This window comes from Geotrypetes seraphini, chromosome 1 (genome assembly GCF_902459505.1).
Source record: "Geotrypetes seraphini chromosome 1, aGeoSer1.1, whole genome shotgun sequence".
In the NCBI taxonomy this organism is placed as follows: domain Eukaryota; kingdom Metazoa; phylum Chordata; class Amphibia; order Gymnophiona; family Dermophiidae; genus Geotrypetes; species Geotrypetes seraphini.
In genome coordinates, this window is record NC_047084.1 from 12,475,969 (window position 1) to 12,495,581 (window position 19,613).

Genomic DNA, 19,613 nt, shown 5'->3' on the forward strand with positions numbered 1-19,613 from the left:
GGCCCTAGTCACCCATTCACCAAACATAATATTTCATAGCACCTTATTCTATTCTAGCTTTGCAGACCTGTTTTCTGGGGGGTTTCCCCCTAAAATTTGAAAGGGCTATTGATTTTTAAAAAATTTTTTCCCATTAAGACTTTAGCTCACCTGCAGTTTTAGATGTAAAAGCTAAGGTAGCCACAAAGCTCTATTGTTCATCCCAGCAAGTTAACTTCTGGTCCGTACCTTCACAGACTGTGCCTTAGCATTTACCCATTAGCATTTTGTCTGCTTCCCAAGCAATCATTTAGGACATTCAGCAAAGATACCAAAAACACAACCAACTAAAATAGAATTAATGGCAAAGTAAACTTGATACTATGCAGGTAAACAGGTAGAGTTTCCAGAACCTTCTTGAGCAGGTGCAGTGGCAAACCCAAGAGATTAACTGTGTGCAGTTAAGTGATAACGCCATGAAACCCAGAAAGTGAAACCTGTAGTTATGTACATGCATCTGGCATGTGAAAAAATTAGGACACGCCATGAATTATTCAGTTCTTTCTTAAGAAATGTTCACATATCGTTGTCAAATCTTTTTTTTTTTTTTTTTTTTTTTTTTTATTTATCTCTGGATAAGAAAGTGATGTAATTGCAGGTAAACAACAAAAATTTTCCTTGATTTACTCGTAAAACAAAAGATGTCCACAAAAATGTGTGGCTCCAATGCAGAGAAGTACACAGAAGTGTTTAAGGTGAGCATAGTGCAAGAATTTGAACACCAGGTCTGAGGAGACATGGGAGGATCAGTTCATTCTTTTGCAGTAGAGTCTGAGAGGATTTAATGCGTTTAATCATTTTGACTGTGAGTATAACAGCACTCACAATTTGTTAAGATGGAGGGGTGGAGGTGACGGTTCTGCACAGAGGTCCAAGCAGAAATACATTTTTTTCTGTGCATGTGTTGGAATGCTGTTCTGTACATAAATATGAGCAGTGCAAAAATTTTATGCACAAGAAATTTTTGATGCCACTGCTGATTTGCAGAATATGCCAGCACGTGGGCAGATATGTATCAACACTTTCATTTTGCTTGGACATACGCACAGTACCTGCAGCCCTTCCGCAGAACCTTTTGTGCATGTGTCCCGTGTGCTTGCCCTGATTACTATACACGTTTTTCACACTTCAAATCTACCGTATTTTCACTCATATACCGCGCACCCGTGTAAAACGCACACAAGGGTATAGCGCGCGGGAAACTGTAATTTATGTAAATAAATTTTTATATACCGCGCACACCCATATACCGCGCATGCCGCCCCGACTCTCCTTTCGCCCGCCCCGACTCTCCTCTGGCCACCCCGACTCTCCTTTCGCCCGCCCCGACTCTCCTCTCCCCCTTGAAGTCCTGTCCCCACCCTGAAAGCCTGATGCCCCCCCCGACGTCCGATTCACCCCCTGCAGGACTGCTCGCACCCCCACCCCGAAGGACCGCTCGCACGCACCCGCACCCCGAAAGACCGCTCGCACGCACTCCCACCCGCACCCCCACCCCGAAGGACCGCTCGCACCCCCACAGCCTCCCGACCCCCCCCCCATCATGTAGAAACTCCTACCGTTGTCCTGCTGCTTCCTCTTGGCGGTCCCGACCCTTTGTCCTGGTTTTGAAAATCTCCCTCAAAATCGCCGTCGGACAGGAGGGTAACGCGATAATGTCTCAAGCATGCGTATGCACGTGATGTCATCGCGACGCATGCGTTCATGCCCTCCTGCCTGACCAGAGCAGGTAGTAGGGGGCGGGACTGGGGCATAATGGGGTGGAGATGGGTGAACTGGCAGAGCCTGGGGCAGGTCTAAGGGGTCCAGTTTTTCTGACCAAAAAAATCTGGTAACCCTAGCTTTTACTGCCTCCCGCCATCACTGCAGCTTTGGCCGTGCCCAGCTGTTTTGTCTGAGGATGTGTTTTGTGCCGCTTGCCCCTGGATAGAGAATGACACAGTGAAGAGAATTCATCACTGTTCCCATAACCGCGGGAAACCATCCCGTGTCATTGTTTAGCGTCTATCTCAACCTCAGTCCTTCTACACCAGCATTCTTTAAGGCAAAGCTTGAGGGTCAGTGGTTGTGCCCATTCGTACTCTTATTCTTCCCTCTCCCCTTAAAGAGTGACATGGAGATGGTTTCCCGCGGTATCCGTGGGGACGGGGATGGTGATAAATTCTATCACTGGGTCATTCTCTACCCCATGGCTCAAAAATTTCTAGTTTGAGTTCTGTTTAACATCACAAGGCAGTCTGATTTGAGGAACAACGTTTCTGAGGGACACGTAAGTTATGGATCAAGCCAATGCTGAATAAAACCATTGCTGTTCCTCTTGGCAATACTCTCCTGAGGGATAAACTATTGTATTCTGCTGCACAAGGCTGTGGAAAAGAACAGCACCTTCGATCATTTCTAGAAGTATCATTTTCTAGGTGAGATCTTAGAATTTCATCTGAAGGAATAGGGATTCAAAGAAATAACAATGAAAAGGAGAGGACCTTCTATTTAGAAAAGTAAAACTGGGAGTTGGAGCAGGCTACTGACACGACAACTATCAAGTTGAATAGTAATTAATTTTAAAAAGTCAAGATTTCCAGCTGTCAGTTTAGGGAAGTGTTTCAGCTCTGCAAAAGACAGAATCATGTGATCTCTTGAGACTTCCTGTTAGTAGTACATTAATTTTCCTTCTCCATCCTAGAATGGAGACAAAAAAAAAAAGAATGAGACTGTAGATTAGATTCAGACATTGTATTTCAAAACTCCTTACTGATTCATTCTGTATTTAAACTAGCATGTCTGACAATGTTATTCTTTCCATTTTCTTTCAAAGTCCATCATTTTTCTGTAGACCTTATTTGAACTAGGAATGGGCAGCCAAAAACATTTTGTGTTGTTTTTATAGATTATTTTTCTTTTTATTCAGGAGAGGATGATGTCGAACATAACCTCTTTGCAAAGGAATATGAGCTATCTGCAAAGAGGAAGCACTCTTCTTAAAGAGTGAGCACTACGTGAAAGAGTGTTAATGAGTGTTCATTCTTCTGATAGTGAACACTAGATAGAGTTTGAGCCCGCCGGGACAAATAGGGAAATATGATAAAGTACCTGAATGTAAACCACTTAGGATATAAGTGGTATATAAATAATTAAATTTTAAAAATGAACCATCATACATGCACACTATCAGGAAAGAGTGTTGCATTCTGAGAAATGTGTATCCTGTTTTCACACAGTGCACTTTCTTTCCCTGACAGCCTATGCTTAATTAAGAGCATATGAATAGCCTTACTGAGTCCATCAAGCCCAGTAGCCCATTCTCACAGTGGTCAATTCAGGTCACTAGTACCTGGCCAAAACCCACAGAGTAGTAACATTCCATGCTACCAATCCAGGTCAAGCAGAGGCTTCCCCCATGTCTACTTCCGTGGAGATGATGCGGTATACAAACTTAAGGTTTAGTTTAGTTTAGTTAGTTTAATAACAAACTATGGACTTTTCCTCCAGGAATTTGTCCAAACCTTTCTTAAAACCAGCTACGCTATCTGCTCTTGCCACAACCTCTGGCAATGTGTTCCACAACTTAACTATTCTCTGAGTGAAAAAATATTTCCTCCTATTGGTTTTAAAAGTATTTCCCTGCAATTTCATCGAGTGTCCCCCTAGTCTTTGTAATTTTTGACAAGAGTGAAAAATTGATCCACTTGTACCCATTCTACTCCACTCAGGATTTTGTAGACTTCAATCATATCTCCCCTCAGCCTTCTCTTTTCCAAGCTGAAGAGCCCTGACCTTTTTAGTATTTCCTCATATGAGAGGAACGCCATCCTCTTTATCATCTTAGTTGCTCTTCTTTGAACATTTTCTAGCGCCCCTATATCTTTTTTGAGATAAGGAGATCAGAATTGAATGCAGCCGCACATTGTAACCTATTCTTTCCTCGCACTCATACCTTGAGGTTGAGGGAGGGAGGGACAAGTGCATTAGAGCATGGTACCTAGAACTTTCTTCTCGTCAATGTTTGTGTCTCACTCTGCCTTTCTAGCTCTGGTACCTTCATCCAGAGGGTTATCAGGGCAGCACTGAACTGAAAGATTTATTAAGCGCCTTAGCTCTAATTACTATTGTTGAATAATCATTGGGCACTATTGCTCATGTCTTCTTCCTTTAGCACCCTCATGAAGGACTACGAGTGTTACCAGGCACAGTTATGTCATCATTGTGAAACAGTACAAAAAGTGGAATGCTAGATTACATAGGAAAAGACAAAGCCAGTAAAAAGAAAAAAAAAAAAAAAAAGAAGGCGAGAATAACTTTCTACAGTCCAATGGGAAGTCCTCCTCTGGAGTACTTTGTTCAGTTCTGGAGGCTGTACCCCTAATGGCAGCAGGGTAAATAAAATAATGCATCGTCTGCACCAAAGCCCCAGTAAGATTAAATTTAAAGATCTAAATATGTCTGCCCTAAAGAGTGGCGACATTCAAATACCTAAAGGTTTTAAGAAATGTGAATATATTGCAGATGAAAGAACATTCTAGAGCACTGGTTCCCAAACCCACTGAGTTTTCAGAATATCAGCAATTAATATGCATGAGAGAGATTTTCATATACAGCCTCCATTGCATGAAGAATTATGGTATTCATTGTGGATATCTTGAAAACGCAACTGGCTGGAGTTCGATAATTCAGCAATGCACAGTAGCAAGCAATAGTGCACACTGTTGACATGATGGAAAAAAAATCCCAAATATTCAGGGGATTTTACTATCATTTAATCTTAAACATGATCTGAGATGACATAAGAAATGTTGTTGACATTTCCTATAATACGAGTAACCAAACACACTTCTACTTGGTTTTCCATGCCTATGCGGTTTAGCCTACTATACTTGCCACCTGTTACTGTAGGGTGGAGGTTGGAATCTGAGGCTTTTTTTCTTCTCATTTTTCATTTAATTGGTTGCGATGTTTCCTTTGGGCACTTGTTGCAGTGCCCATGTAGTAGTGTTTGTGTTACATGTACGTACCTCTATTTTTCTGCTTTCTTGTGTATTGGTTTCTATTAGGTTGACATTTCCTATGTCATTTCAAATAAATCCACATTCCTAGGCATCTATTCCCCACCTATTCCTCAGGGCACACCAAGTCCCATTGGATTTTCAGGCTATAATAAAAAATTAAGAGTTGCCTTAATGGGACTGATCGAAGGTCCATCAAGCCCAGTGTCCTGTTCCCAACAGTGGCCAACCCAGGTCACAAGTATCTAGCAAGGAGAAAAACTGATTTTATGCTACTTATCCTAGAAATATGCAGTGGATTTTCCCAAGTCATCTTAATAATGGCTTAATGACTTCTCTTTTATTTATTTGGATTTATTAACCACCTTTTATTTATTTATTTAGATTTAGATCCCGTCCTCCCCAAAGAGCTCAGAACGGGTTACAGTTTGCATTCACAGTGTTAACAATATAGGGTTTACATACAGTGTATTGCAATATATCTGCATATAGGATTACTTATTGATACTTGTGAAGGGTTGAGGGAGTGACTAGGCAAAAAGGCAGGCTTTTACAGTTTTTCTAAAGTTAAGAAGTCCTTTAAGGTCTCTGATATGAGGAGGTAGGCTGTTCCAGAGGTTTGGTAAGAAATGGGAATAGGATGGTTTCCAGGCTGTCTGGAGTTGGAGAGAGTGTCCTGATGGTATATGTAGGCATACTTCTTCTTGGGAGCTTAGTGTTCTCTTTGGGGTTTACAATTCATTGAATGGTAATCAGGTACTCTTAAGTATTTTCCTTGTCTGTCCCAGCAAGCTCATAATCTGTGATACCTGAGGCAAAGGAATGCTAAGTGACTTGCCCAGAGTCACAAGGAACAGGATGGGATCGAACTCGCAACCTCAGGGTGCTGAGGCAGCAGCTCAAACACAAACCTTCTTTAAACTCTGCTAAGCTAACTGCTTGAATATGCACAAGATAGATTTACATGCACTGCCTCAACTTCATGCAAACCTATCCCTTATTCTTTGTGGCTATTCTGAAAACCCAATGGGACTAGGAGTGCCCCGAACAATGGATTGGGAATAGCTATCCCTAGAGATCAACTATGGTCCTTGGCATTGCAAAAGGAAGTAGACTGGACAGACCAATTGGATTCTGATCTATTTCTGTCATATCCTCTCTTTATAGGGGCACAGAACTCCTAACTATGCTTATCATTGCAGCTGTCTAATTTTCCTTAAAATCGTAGGCAAAGCAGGTGGGAGTGTTGAAGGGTGCAGTATATGCAGTTTACATTTTCCTGTTAGTCTCTCTCAGACATTAAAAAAAAAAAAGTGTGACATTCACTCCACTGTATCAAGTTCACCATTAGCTCTAATTTCTGAACAGCTGTTTCAGCAGACCCTAAATCAAATATGTTTTTTTTCTTTACAAACAGGAAATGGGTATGGCAACCCTCGGAACTCACCAGGTCTGCTGGTCTCACCTGGTAACTTGAACAAAAATATGCAAACAAAATCTCCGCCACCAATGAACCTTGGTATGAACAACCGTAAACCTGATCTCCGAGTACTAATTCCACCCAGCAACAAGAACACGATGCCATCAGTGGTAAGGGATCGCTTTGTCATCTCTGGATTGTTATGCTCAATCTTCCTTGTGTTGAGACTGAGGGACAGTGTTGTGTCTACAGTAACCCTTCAGTTACTAGTCTAGTTGGACATGATAGGTAAACGACATTGGTAGATGACAGATTTCAATCTCTTGAGGAATGGGGTCTTCTTAGCTTACCTCCCCCCTTTAAAAAATCATAGTGTGGTTTTCAGTGCCGTTTGTGGCGGTAACAGTGCCGACGCTCATAGGAATTCTATGTGCGTTGGAGCTGTTACCACTGCAAACGGCACTGAAAACCACACTATGGTTTTGTAAAAGGGAGGCGAGGGAGGGTAGTGAGATATATATCTCAGAAGTGTTAAGTATAAAAATGTCCAGGCTTCTGGAAGTATGTAAACTGAATCCTGGCACTGAATACAGGCCCCTCAACTCTGAGAAAGCTTCATTGTTTTATTATAAGAGTGGAAAGGCTTATTTTCACTGCACTCAGCAGGAGCTAGGAGTGCACCATTGTTCTACTTTTTCAAGCAGTAACAGTATTAGCCAAGAGTTGTTCATCCCTGTGTGATATGCAGAGGATCACAAGACCTCTCTGAACAGTTACCTTTCGTTTTTTTTTTTTAGTTCAATCTTTATTAAGATGCAACATCTTACAAAGAGATGCAACATAAATATATTATAAACATATGTAAACATGTAGCAAGAAATTTTAAGAGTCATGTCATTATCTATCCATCCATCCCTCCCTCCCTCCGTAACCCAAACCCTCACCCTACCACCTTTCCATTTGTCTGGCAGATCAAACAAAACCTTTTAAGGTGCTCCTTAAATGAGGCCATACTCCCAGACCTTTCAGCTAAGTTAGCTTCATATCTATAAAAGAGGCATACTGTTTCCCACCAAAAATGAAAATCCAAAAGTGTGAACTCTTTCCAGTTTTTGTGTTTTTTTTTTAAATCATGTTTATTGAGGTCAACCAAAGTAACAAAGGGCATACAAGAAATACAAATGCAACCGGGAAATACAAAGGCAAACAAATACAAGATCGTATTGCTACTCCAGACAGTATCAAGAACAACTTTTTGGTTTTGTTTTGTTTCAATTATATTTATTAGCAATTACAAAAGGGACATATAACCAGAGGGACATACAACAAATAGGAACAGTGCAAAACATGCAAACAATTATCTCAGCAACAAGTAGAACGGGCCAACAATAAATGAGAAAACAATATTACAATTGGCATTTTAAGTAAGTAGAAACCCCCATCCATACACACCCAAACCACCGTCAACCATTCTCAAGTCACAACAAACACTCAGCAGGCACTCATGCACTCATACAACCATGTAGCTACCTAGGGAAGGAATGGCACCAGCCCCGGAAAGGAGTCAGTGCATAGGAGCTGCAGCAGCACTGGTGCAGCCGCCTGGAAAACATCAGGTCATACTGTCTATTCAGGACAAGCAGGGTACTCGTTAAACTCAAGAGAGGCAGATTCGGCACCAATTCGTTCTCTTTTGTGAGACCCTTTAAGCTCGCCAGGCCTTTTTGGATTTGGATAGAGATTCGTTCAGGGGCTGCCGCTTCCTACACTGACGGCTGACCAATTGGAACTCCTGAATCAGCCTATTAGTCCTGGGTAAGTGCAGCTGGGTATCAAGCGGCTCAAGCTTATTTTTATTAGCTGTCAGTAAGGTCCCAGAAGTAGCACGTGTTCCACCTATTGCTATGCTATATGAAAAAGGTATACAAATTTCCAATATATTCTGTATTTTATTCCACACTTCTTTTCAGAATGTTTGAACCAGTGGGCAATAAAACAAAAGATTACCTTTCTGTTTCCCTATTGCTGATAGAATAATTGCCATACTTACACTCTCTTTTACAAAGGTGCGCTAAGCTTTTTAATGCGTGCATGTTATCCTATGGGCACATTAGCGGTTAGCGCATGCGTTGATTTAGCGTGTGCTAAATCCACGCTAAAATGCTTGGTGCACCTTTGTAAAAGAGAGCCTTAGGCACAAAGGGGCCAGTGTACTAAAGTGCATTAGCCGAATGCTTTTAGAAGCAGTTAATGCGAGTAAGCTAGTTTACACATGTTAACAATTCATAAAGGAGCTTGGTAGCTATTTTATGCCGATGTAAGAGACAAAGCTATGAAAATAGCTCACTATCAATTAGCACAGCAGGAATGTACATGCACAAACCAGTTTGGAGATGCATCAATGCTAAAATCTTAACTATCCCCAGAGGAGGTGTGGGTAAGTTTTTGTGGCACTTTTCCATGTACAGAAGGACTTTAGTGTCTGTGAAGCGTGTGTCTCATTTGCATAGCGTTAATATCAGCCATTACTCCACATGCTGAATACTGAATTTATGCAAGTTAATTTCAGATGTCAACTCACTTAGTAAATCAGCTCCTTGGTGAAGAAAAAGTGTATGAAAGAGAGAGAATATGCGAATGCTGCTTTTCTTTTGCAGTGGGAATTGTATTCTGGCCCAACACATTGCAACATAAAATTTAGTTTGAACAGTAATCTGAAACCACCCAAATAAACAGTTTTTTTAGAATGGGCCAGAATATAGGGGTACCTTCCGGAGAGGAGTCGGCTTCACTACCAACAAGTTGTAAGAAGCATGGAGACAGTAGAAGATGGCTTTTTTCCCCTGAAGTAGCCCTTGCCGGGCGAAACAGAAAGTCTTTTCTGTCGGGATTATGAGTTGGAAGCCTTTGGTGAAAATCTCCTTTTTCCAGATGAGTGTATTTTTTTCGTATCCAAGAGCTCTTACACTAATTTAATTAAGCTGTAGCCCTTGCTAACTAATTGAGTTAAGTTTGGGATTCTGGCCTGTATTGCTATATACTGACACTTATACATAAAAAAGACTTTGAAAAAAAGTGACCTAAATATGATTTTGTATGTATGAAAACGAGTGAAGCAGTGACTCATATATATGTTTGCGGAGTTTTTTTATAAACCCGTGATGATGTGTGGAGGGCTGGGCACTTGTGTAGTCCCAACCTCCCTCAATTGAGGTTTATTTTTTCTCCGTTTCAATTTTTGGTTTATGTGTTGTCAGCTTTGTTTTTGGTATACATGGCTTGTATCCCTGCTAATAACTGGATTTTACAAACACGTATTTTTCATATATTTATTAATTATTTTGGACGTTTTGACCTTAATAAATTGCTAGTTGTACAACCAGAATATAGGGGGTCATTTTACTAAGCAGCAGTAGAAGTTTTTACAGTGGCATGGAACGCTAAATGCTCTGACACCCATAGAATTCCAGTGAGCGTTAGATCAGATTCAGAGCATTTAGCGCCCTGGGCCGCGGTAGAAACCTTTACCGCAGCTTAGTAAAAAAGGGCCTAAGTTGTGTTATGCACTAATGTGCACCTAGGCCCTGATTCTATGCACGGTGCCTAACTCTTAGGCACCGTTGAGCGCAATTACTAATCATCCGTTGAGCCCTATTTATAGAATCACACCTAGTGGTGCCTAAGCATTCCTAGGCACTGGTAGGCATTGAAAGTTTGGGCGCATTGCTCTTTATGCCAGGGTTTTCTTAGCCTAAAGGAGTGCACCTAAGTTAGGTGCCTAAGTCAAACTACACCCTTAACCCCAGCTACTTTTTGGTAAGCGCCTCAGTGTAGATGCTGACCTAAAAATGGTAGGCACCTACCGAGTTAGACGCCTACCAGATCATTAATTTTTATATTGTTTTTAATGGCACTTTCAATTAATGGCGCCAATTGAGCTCATTAGTGTTAGGAGTGTGTCGATCTAGGCGCCTAATATCAAGTGTTCTTTATAGAATCTAAGCCCTAATGCAACAAAAAAATGGAGTACCACAGGACGCACTCAGGTGTTGTACAGTAACTTTGAAATGTGCATGCACTAGCCATGTGCTAAAGAGTTTTTCTATTTTTTTGAGGGGTGTGTCAGGAGCAGAGAGCAAGTGTTCTGCACTAATCATTAGTATATCGATACTACCATACACTATCTTGTTAGTACATAGGTACCTCATGAGCCCTTACCACCTACTACATAGGTGCTGGTAAGGGCTCACACGTTAATTTAAAAAAAAAAAAAAACAATTGTGCATGACTGTTAGCGTGCATAAAGGCCATTTTTTTTACTGTACCTTTGTAAAAGGACCCCTTAATTTTCTACAAGATTCTGCTGAAATAGACCAAGTCTCCAAGTTTATTTAAAATTTCTTCATCTGCTTATCAGATTTCTAAGAGGGATACAGAGGGCACCTTTTATTAAGGTGCACTAGCGTTTTTTAGCATGCGCTAAACGCTAATGCCTCCATAGAGTTTGCGTTAGTATTTTTCGTTTAGCGCGTGGTTAGCGCGCGCAAAAAAACGCTAGCGTACCTTAGTAAAAGGAGCCCAAAGTATTTAAAATTAGGGTATTACGTTAATCAATCAAACAGACTTACTAAAACAAACAAAAGGGAAAAGGGGGAGAACTACATTAATTGTAGAACAGGAGAATAATGAAGGTTAATACATGAAGGAGGGGAGAACCCCATTTGTTAAATAGACTAAAAGGAATGGAATAGAAGGCAACAAAGTCCAGGTTTTCAGGATATCCACAATGAATATGAATAAACGAGCCGCAAGCCGCACTCTAGGGAGAATAGTGGACCGCCCCCCCCTTGGTATGCCACTGGAGCAGCAGCGTGTCTGGCCGCCTTGTTTGTTCAAAGCCACGGGTGGCGGCTCCTTGCGAGATCTGTGCCTGCGTCTGAAGCCTCTCTGATGTTGTGACATCAGAGAGGCTTCCGATGCAGGAGTGGATAGTGCAAGGAGCCGCCAACCCGCGGCTTTGAACGAACGAGCCGGCTGCTGCTCCAAAAGGAAGAGAATGATCGCCTCCAGACCACGGGCCACAAATAAAATCTGGAGAGCCACATGTGGCCCGTGGGCCGCGTGTTTGAGACCGCTGCAGTAGCCCGTTCTTATGGTGGCCAATCCAGGTTACTAGTACCTGGCCAAAACCCAAGGAGTAGCAATATTCCATGCTACCGATACAGGGCAAACAGTGGCTTCTCCCATGTCTTTCTCAATAACAGACTATGGATTTTTCCTCCAGTAATTTGTCCAAACCTATTTTAAAACCAGCTACACTATCCGCTCTTACCACATCCTCTGGCAATGTGTTCCAGAGCTTAACTATTCTCTGAGTGAAAAAAAAATTTCCTCCTATTGGTTTTAATAGTATTTCCCTGTAACTTCATCGAGTGTCCCCTAGTGTTTGTAATTTTTGACGGAGTGAAAAATTGATCCACTTGTACCCGTTCTACTGCACTCAGGATTTTGTAGACTTCAATCATATCTCCCCTCAGCCATCTATTTTCTAAGCTGAAGAGTCCTAATCATTAGTCTTTCCTCATATGAGAGGAGTTCCCGCCCCTTTACCATCTTGATCGCTCTTCTTTGAACCTTTTCTAAAGCCACTATATCTTTCTTGAGATAAAGAGGCCAGAATTGAATGCAATACTCCAGATGAGGTCGCACCATGGAGCAATACAGGGTATTATAATATATATTCTGCTTGTCCTTTTGCTTGTTTATTGATGCCTATTTATTACCTTTTGTTAATCAGTTTAGATTTACAGGCAGTCCCCGGATTCAGAACGGGTTTCATTTTTTTAAACCGTTCTTAAGTTGAATTTGGATGTAACTTGGATCCTAGTATTCTTCCCACCTCCTTGAGGCCCTTCTTGCATCCCTTTCCATCCATCCCACTGTTCCCTCTCCACCACCACATCCAACATTACTCCCTCTCATTTCTCTCTTCCCCATGCATCTCTACCTCACTCCTCTCCCACCACCATGTCCAATAATTCTCTCTCCCTCCCTATGCCCAACAATTCTCTTTCTTCATCTCCCCACATGCATTATCTCTCTCTTCCTCTCACTCAGATACCCAATTCTCCCTTTCTATTCCCTCCCCCACCACAGCATCTCTTTCCTTCACTCCCTCCATCTCCCTCCATTCTGTGTCCCATGTTCATGCCCCCTTCCTTCCATCCTTTGTCTAAAGTTTGTGTTCCCTCCCTCCCGAGTCTCAACATGCCCCTCTCTCACCCTCCCATGTCCCAATGTGCCACTCTCTCCTCTCCCTCCCTCCATTCTGTGCTCCAAGTACATGCCTCCATCCCGCGGGTGTTTACCTTGTTCTGGACGGCTTCCTCCTCCTTCCAGCCACAGTGTTTCTCTGTACAAAGCTGCTGGCAGTGACTCTTATGCGCGTTCTGCGGCTGAGCTGGAAGCCTTCCCTCTGACGTTGCAGCATTGTAAACCACTTAATAATAACCAGTGCAAGCGGTATTGCAATTGTAATAAATCCAGTCCAATTCCCAGGAACACCCAGAAGACTGATTGTGTAAAGGTAGGCATATGGGGGGAATTTTGTAAATGGTGCTCAGAATTTGCCGCTGGAAAGAATCATTGCTATGTACAAGTCTATAAAGAGTGCACACTTTATATACTGTAGAATTGCACTCGGTGCCAATTTTCATGCCTTACTTTGGGCTCCAGACTTTCACCTGCTAAAGCCTGGGGTAAATGATGTCTCCCAAGTTAGGTGCGTTGAGGCAGTATTCTGTAACAATGCATGCAATTTTTCAGAATGCTTTGCCATGTCCATGGCCATGCTCTATTTTGAATTATGCACTAGTAGAGTTAGTGCATAGCCAAATGCACGCTCTGATTTTAAGGAGTGCCGATTATTAATAATTGGTTCTTAGCACCCAATTGTTAGCCAATTAATTTTCATGCATATCTCCTGAGCATTCCCAAATTCTAGTGCGTAAATCTGGACGCCATATATAGAAGCCGGGGAATAGTTTCCTTGTGTATACTTTTTACAAGCATGAATAGTCACATAATTCTTAAAAAGCCCTTTTCTGCTTGTAAAATAGGCTTTATACATGGAAAAAGCTTTATAAAATTATCCTCCACCTGTACTGATCTACCATAATCTAATCTACAATTTCTGGGTTGCTCTGGGCCTATCTAGGTTCAAGATGACTTATAATATTAGAGTTTCATAAAAATACTTAGGAGGTACAACAGTAAAGATAAGGTAAGCAGATTAGAAGTAGTGGTTACTGGAGAAGATGAAGTTAAATCTAACATAGCGGGAAACATAGTGATGAAATTGGATATACAGTACAGTTGTTTGTATTACAATCCAGTTGAAAATGGATAAAGGTAGCCAGAGTGTTTCTGCCATGCCAGTAGGGTCAATAAAGCTATTGATTCAAAATGAAATAATATATGTTAGGACAGTTGCGTGCTATATGTAGGATGGTTATATTTACTGTAGAATCAGGCACCTCGTGAAAAAAACCCCCAAAGAACAGCAGGTATATTTCACAAATAAATAGATAGATATTAGATTACATGCTTAAAAGCATACACGATGCCTATTTTTTAATCATAGATGTAAATGAATGCAGAGCTCATTGAAAACCTATTCTGTCTGCACTAAGATTTTGTGCAGTCATACAAAGGCCAATGCCACTGCTAAAACTTCACATTCACTAATTAACTCTTTTTTTCCATGCTGTCAGTCTGAGGATGTTGATCTGCTTTTGGTAAGTAGAAATATCCTTCACCATTAATGACTGAGGTAAAATGAATCACTGGATATATTTACATGACAGGAAAAGGTGGCATGAATTTGCCTAAACCATGGTACTGACCCCCCCCCCCCCCCATTGTCTGTATTCCTCAATAAAAACTTTAAAAAAAATAAAAAGCTAAAGTACTTCCTAGAAGCAGAGCACAACTGCTGGTGATAACTTTATTTTGGGGATAGTTAGCTTATGCTGGACCTTAGAATGTACAGAATAAAAATACAGTGGCTTAGCTCCCCAGCCTGCTTTTCAGCGTTGTTCTTTTAAAAAAGTAACTGGAGTGCCATCTAGTGGTCATTGACATCAGTGCTGCTCCTGTCTGATGAACCCAGAATTTCTAGATTTTAATGAAATTTTTGCATTTCAATAAAGGCAGAAACAATGGAAGTACAGTATGCATATTTCATCAGTTTTCCACATGGTCTGCTTCCTACCCACAATAAAGCAATCTTTACTTGTTACAAGTTCAGTTGCCTAGGAGACACTGATGTAATGAGTTACTATGGCGACTGCTGGTCTCTTGAAAATCTGTAAATGATAGGGCTGGCAGAGTTCATAGGAGCCACATGTTAAATGATTAATTTAATGAAGTTTGTGGCAAGTAGTTTTTATGCCCGATAAGCCTGCAAAAATCAGACAGAAATGATAAAATGGGACAGAAACACCAAGGGAGCCTTAATTTTTGTCTCTTTTTTTACTTTGAAAGAATCAGAGGATAAATAACTCCCAGTCTGCTCAGTCGTTGGCTACCCCAGTGGTTTCCGTAGCAACTCCTACTTTGCCAGGGCAAGGGATGGGAGGATACCCTTCGGCCATTTCAACAACATATGGTACAGGTGAGTGCTGGATCCATAGAAATGGCATATGACGCAAAAATGTAAAGCAAAGATTTTCATGGGTTTATTTATTTATTTAAACAATTTATCAACCTACGCGGCTTTACAAAAGTAACATTCACAGAATGGAACAAACAAGACTTATACAAACCTTTCTAATTACAGGTGATTCCATGTAAAATATCAATATGCATATGTTTAATTTTTCAATATTGTACTTGTTTGCTGTAACATGGTTGTGAAGAAAAGGCTTCTGGCAAGTCTTATAAATTCACCACCAACTTCATGTTCAAAGCAGCTTCCAGCAGTATGCCATCTTCATAATCCATGATCTAGTGGTGAATACTCACCATTATTCGCATTAAATTGCAAGTTTATAGAACTTATGTTGATGCATTAAAAATGTCAGGATGTGTTCATATCCCCATGACAATCCAACTTTGGAACAGCAGAAATAGTTCATGGAAAGTTGAGTGGGACTTGTATTGTTCCCACATATGTTAAAATACTTCATCTCTTTCAGTGATGTCTACCAATTTCTTATCAAGAGGCTGTTATCTGCTTTACTGCATTCTCTGAGATACTCTGGGACCAATAGTCAAAGCAAGGTTGTGGCAAACATATGAATAAGATTGGGCATTTGATAACTCACTAAACAGCCATATAATAAGGGGCTGACATTGGGAAGAAGTGAACAGAGATTTATTTATTTATTCAATTTTCTATACCACTCTCCCAAGGGAACTCAGAACGGTTTACATGAATTTATTCAGGTACTCAAGCAATGTACCTGGAGCAATGGGGGGATTAAGTGACTTGCCCAGGATTACAAGGCACAGTGTGGGTTTGAGCTCACAACCTCAGGGTGCTGAGGCTGTAGCTTTAACCACTACACCATTAGCATAAATGGATAGTTGCCATAGATCCAGTGACACTACTTAAACAGATAGCACCACTGACTATACATATTAATGTTAAGACCAGTCCTGGTATTTAATTTAATCAGCAGCCTCCCTGGCTAAATGTCTGGCCCTCTGCTTTTATAAGGTAGTTTAACAGGAAACTTCATTCAGCCCCTCCAACACCTGACCGCTTCCTTAGAGAATGACACGGTGGCAAAATTCATCACCGTCCCCGTCCCTGCGGATAACCGCGGGAAACCATCTTCATGTCATTCTTTAAGGAGAGAGGGAAGAATCAGAGTATAATTGGGCACAACCACTGACCCGCAAGCTTTGCTTTGAAGAATGCTGGTGTAGAAGGACCGAGGTTGAAATAGATACTAGAAAATGATATGGGATTATTTCCCGCGGTTATCCGCGGGGACGGGAACGGTGATGAATTTTGTCACCGTGTCATTCTCTACTCTGGATGACTGGTGTCCAACTGTGAAAGATCAGATTTCTTTTAGTGTTGCATCTGTTGATTATAAGATGATGTGGCTTCACTGTGTAGCTCCCAAAAGAAGTCAAGTGGCATGGGCACCCTGAGAGTATTATAGACGCAAAATAACCTCGATGATCTTGATTGTAAAGATAGATAATATTTTATCAGTGCTATTATCTCTGACTACGTAATGTCATCATGTAGTAACCTCATCGTTCAATGGGAACTTTTATCCATATCTAAGATCATATTATAATGAAATATTATAGGGCAACAAGTCTTACATGTATATAACCAAAGAACATCTTTGCAACAATGAACATTTTATTTAAAAAAAAAAAAAAACAGCGTAGGATCTTTTATCTTATAGCTCCCCCAGTGTGCAGGGTCTCTGTGCAGGATAAAGTTCCTAATATCTATTCCATAAATTGTAATATTGGGTTTTTCACTTAGCTTAGTCCACCCAGTCATTTCACATATCATATTCTGCCATTTGATGTATAGTGGTACATTAGATCCCATTCATGCTTGCAATATATATATGTTACGATGCAACAGGGGTAAAGGGAATAAGAATTTTGCAGCTCCATTCATGAGAAGAGGGGATATCAAAAGACGTATAAATAATTGAATCACATATATCTTGTGGAGAGTTCCATAATGAGTTTTTGATATGGCCTTATGAAGGACTGCAGAAGGAGCAGTGGTGGTAATAGATTCTCAGTCTGAGAGCAGTAGCTACGTCCTGGGCTTCCTGTTAGTAACAAGCATTAGCCTACAGGGTGCAGTCAAGATGAATCAGAAGCTTTATATGTGTGTCAAATGGAGAATGCATGCAATTTCATGCACTTGTATCTACCCCAAGATCCTAGAACAGGGGTAGGGAACTCCGCTCCTCGAGAGCCATATTCCAGTCAGGTTTTCAGGATTTCCTCAATGAATATGCATGAGATCGATTTGCATGCACTGCTTTCAATGCATATTCATTGGGGAAATCCTGAAAACCCGACTGGAATATGGCTCTCGAGGACCGGAGTTCCCTACCCCTGTCCTAGAACAATGTAGAATCAAACAATATAAAATAACTTGGGTACCTTATTGTAAACCACCGCTTAGATAACCTTGATAGGTGGTATATGAATACCTAAAATAAATAAGCTTCAAAAATTATTTGATTTTATGAAAAATATAAAGCATTCCAGGAGTGAGCAGTAGTGAGCTACCTGCCACTTAATAAATCAGCTGATCACATCATTTGTTTACCACGAAAGCTAAGTTCAGACAGACAACTTGTTTACAACTGGGTCTTGAGAGACAGGGAGATACATCGCATGCCCAAGGTCCCAAAGAGTGGCAGTGCAGAGTCCCTGAACCACAATCTAATGCTCTAACACAGCACTTCTCCTTGGTGGCTGAAAATACAATGGGCTTGATATTCATTGTGGTTCAAGCAGGCAGAAGAAGATCCTGCCTGCTTAAACCACGCCGGGCAGTGCCACTGATCATCTTCTCTGAATGCCACAGCACTGCTCGCTTTGTTCCAAGGCAGAGCCTGGATTTAACTGGCTAGCAGATTTATTCAGTCTAGTAACCAATAAATAAGTGAATAAAGATAGGATGGCCAGCTCTATCCACCGAGCTAATTCTACACTGGTATGAATAATGGCTGCTGGTGCCCAGTCACTTCTGGACGACTTCACTGACCAAGTATTCATTGTCGGAGCCTGGACCTGGCTCAACAATGAATATCTTAGTTGAAGTAAGCCTGCAGCTGTCTACAGCTTAAAACCACAGATCACCATATGCTGAGTATGACACAGTGGTTAAATCTACAGCCTCAGCACCCTGAGGTTGAGGGGTTAAACCCACACTGCTCCTTGCGACCCTGGGCAAGTCACTTAATCCCCGCATTGCTCCAGGTACATTATAGATAGATTCTGAGCTCCCCTGGGAGAACGGTATAGAAAATTGAATAAATAAATGCATTTCCAAAGCATACTAGTGTCCATCAATAATGGGCACCTTATGTCATACTGCTTAATTATAGACTTTATTGTAATGGACTAAGGTGAGGATCCAGTGGAATGGAAGTGTATGCTGATTTTGAAACTTCAGGTTTTCTTGCAATTAAAATGATGATGTATTAAATCACAGGTGTCAAAGTCGGTCCTCGAGGGCCGTATTCCAGTCGGGTTTTCAGGATTTCCCCAATGAATCTGCATGAGATCTATTTGCATGCACTGCTTTCAATGCATATTCATTGGGGAAATCCAGAAAACCCGACTGGATTCCGGCCCTCGAGGAGGGACTTTGACACCCCTGTATTAAATAGTGTTAGACAGAAGTTCATAATAGCAATAGCAGCTTTATAGTCTTGACCAGTTCTCATTAACCATTGACAAAAGGCAACTACTAGCTTTGGAACTCTGAAGGAAAGAAATTGCCTGGTTAAAAATGTGACACCTGCCATTATTGGAAGGTTTGATTTTTTATTATTATTATTGTCCTTTCTTGTCTTGAAATCTAGAGTACTCACTAGGCAGCGCAGACCTGTCTTCTCTCTCCGGTTTTCACACGACGAGCGCTCTACATCTTGGCTCTGTTACTGGCTGGCAGCAGCAGCATCTTCATAACATGCCACCGTCCACCCTCAGTCAGCTGGGGTAAGCACTGTCGCATCTGCTCAGGAGACACTGTGTTGAGAAAGACACAGCAGGCTCCAATCCCACCCTTGAGAGGCGCCCTCTCCCCCCATGTCTGTGCTAACAAGATGCATGAAAGCAACTCTGTGTGAAACTGTGTGACCTTTTTTTCCCTTTTCTTGACCACACCACTGGAGAATAAGTATCAGACGGAAGGTAGCTGAATACTGCAGACATTTCCTCTGTTCTTAACACTGATATATTGGACGTCTTTCACTGTGATTTGCTGGTAGACTATTTCCTATTGCCCTGCTTGATTTAGTTTTGATTAAAATAAACCTTTCTACAACAAATTAACAAAACATCACATAAAAAGTGAAGTAGACAATGTAAGGAAAGGAAAGAATTATAGAAATTAACTGATTATGTCCGATACTTATGTTTGCCATTTT

At 41.2% G+C, this 19,613-nt stretch overlaps 1 protein-coding gene across 12 annotated transcripts in view; it reads left to right on the forward strand.

Annotated features, from left to right (window-relative positions):
* Window positions 1-19,613, forward strand: part of MEF2C (myocyte enhancer factor 2C) — a 498,913-nt gene that overhangs the window by 442,716 nt on the left and 36,584 nt on the right. For all 12 annotated transcript variants that reach the window (XM_033921515.1, XM_033920672.1, XM_033921247.1 and 9 more), the window contains 3 exons: window positions 6,457-6,629; window positions 15,004-15,133; window positions 19,047-19,182. In XM_033921515.1, the coding sequence (XP_033777406.1) occupies window positions 6,457-6,629; window positions 15,004-15,133; window positions 19,047-19,182 (439 nt within the window). The remainder of the gene's footprint in view (window positions 1-6,456; window positions 6,630-15,003; window positions 15,134-19,046; window positions 19,183-19,613) is intronic.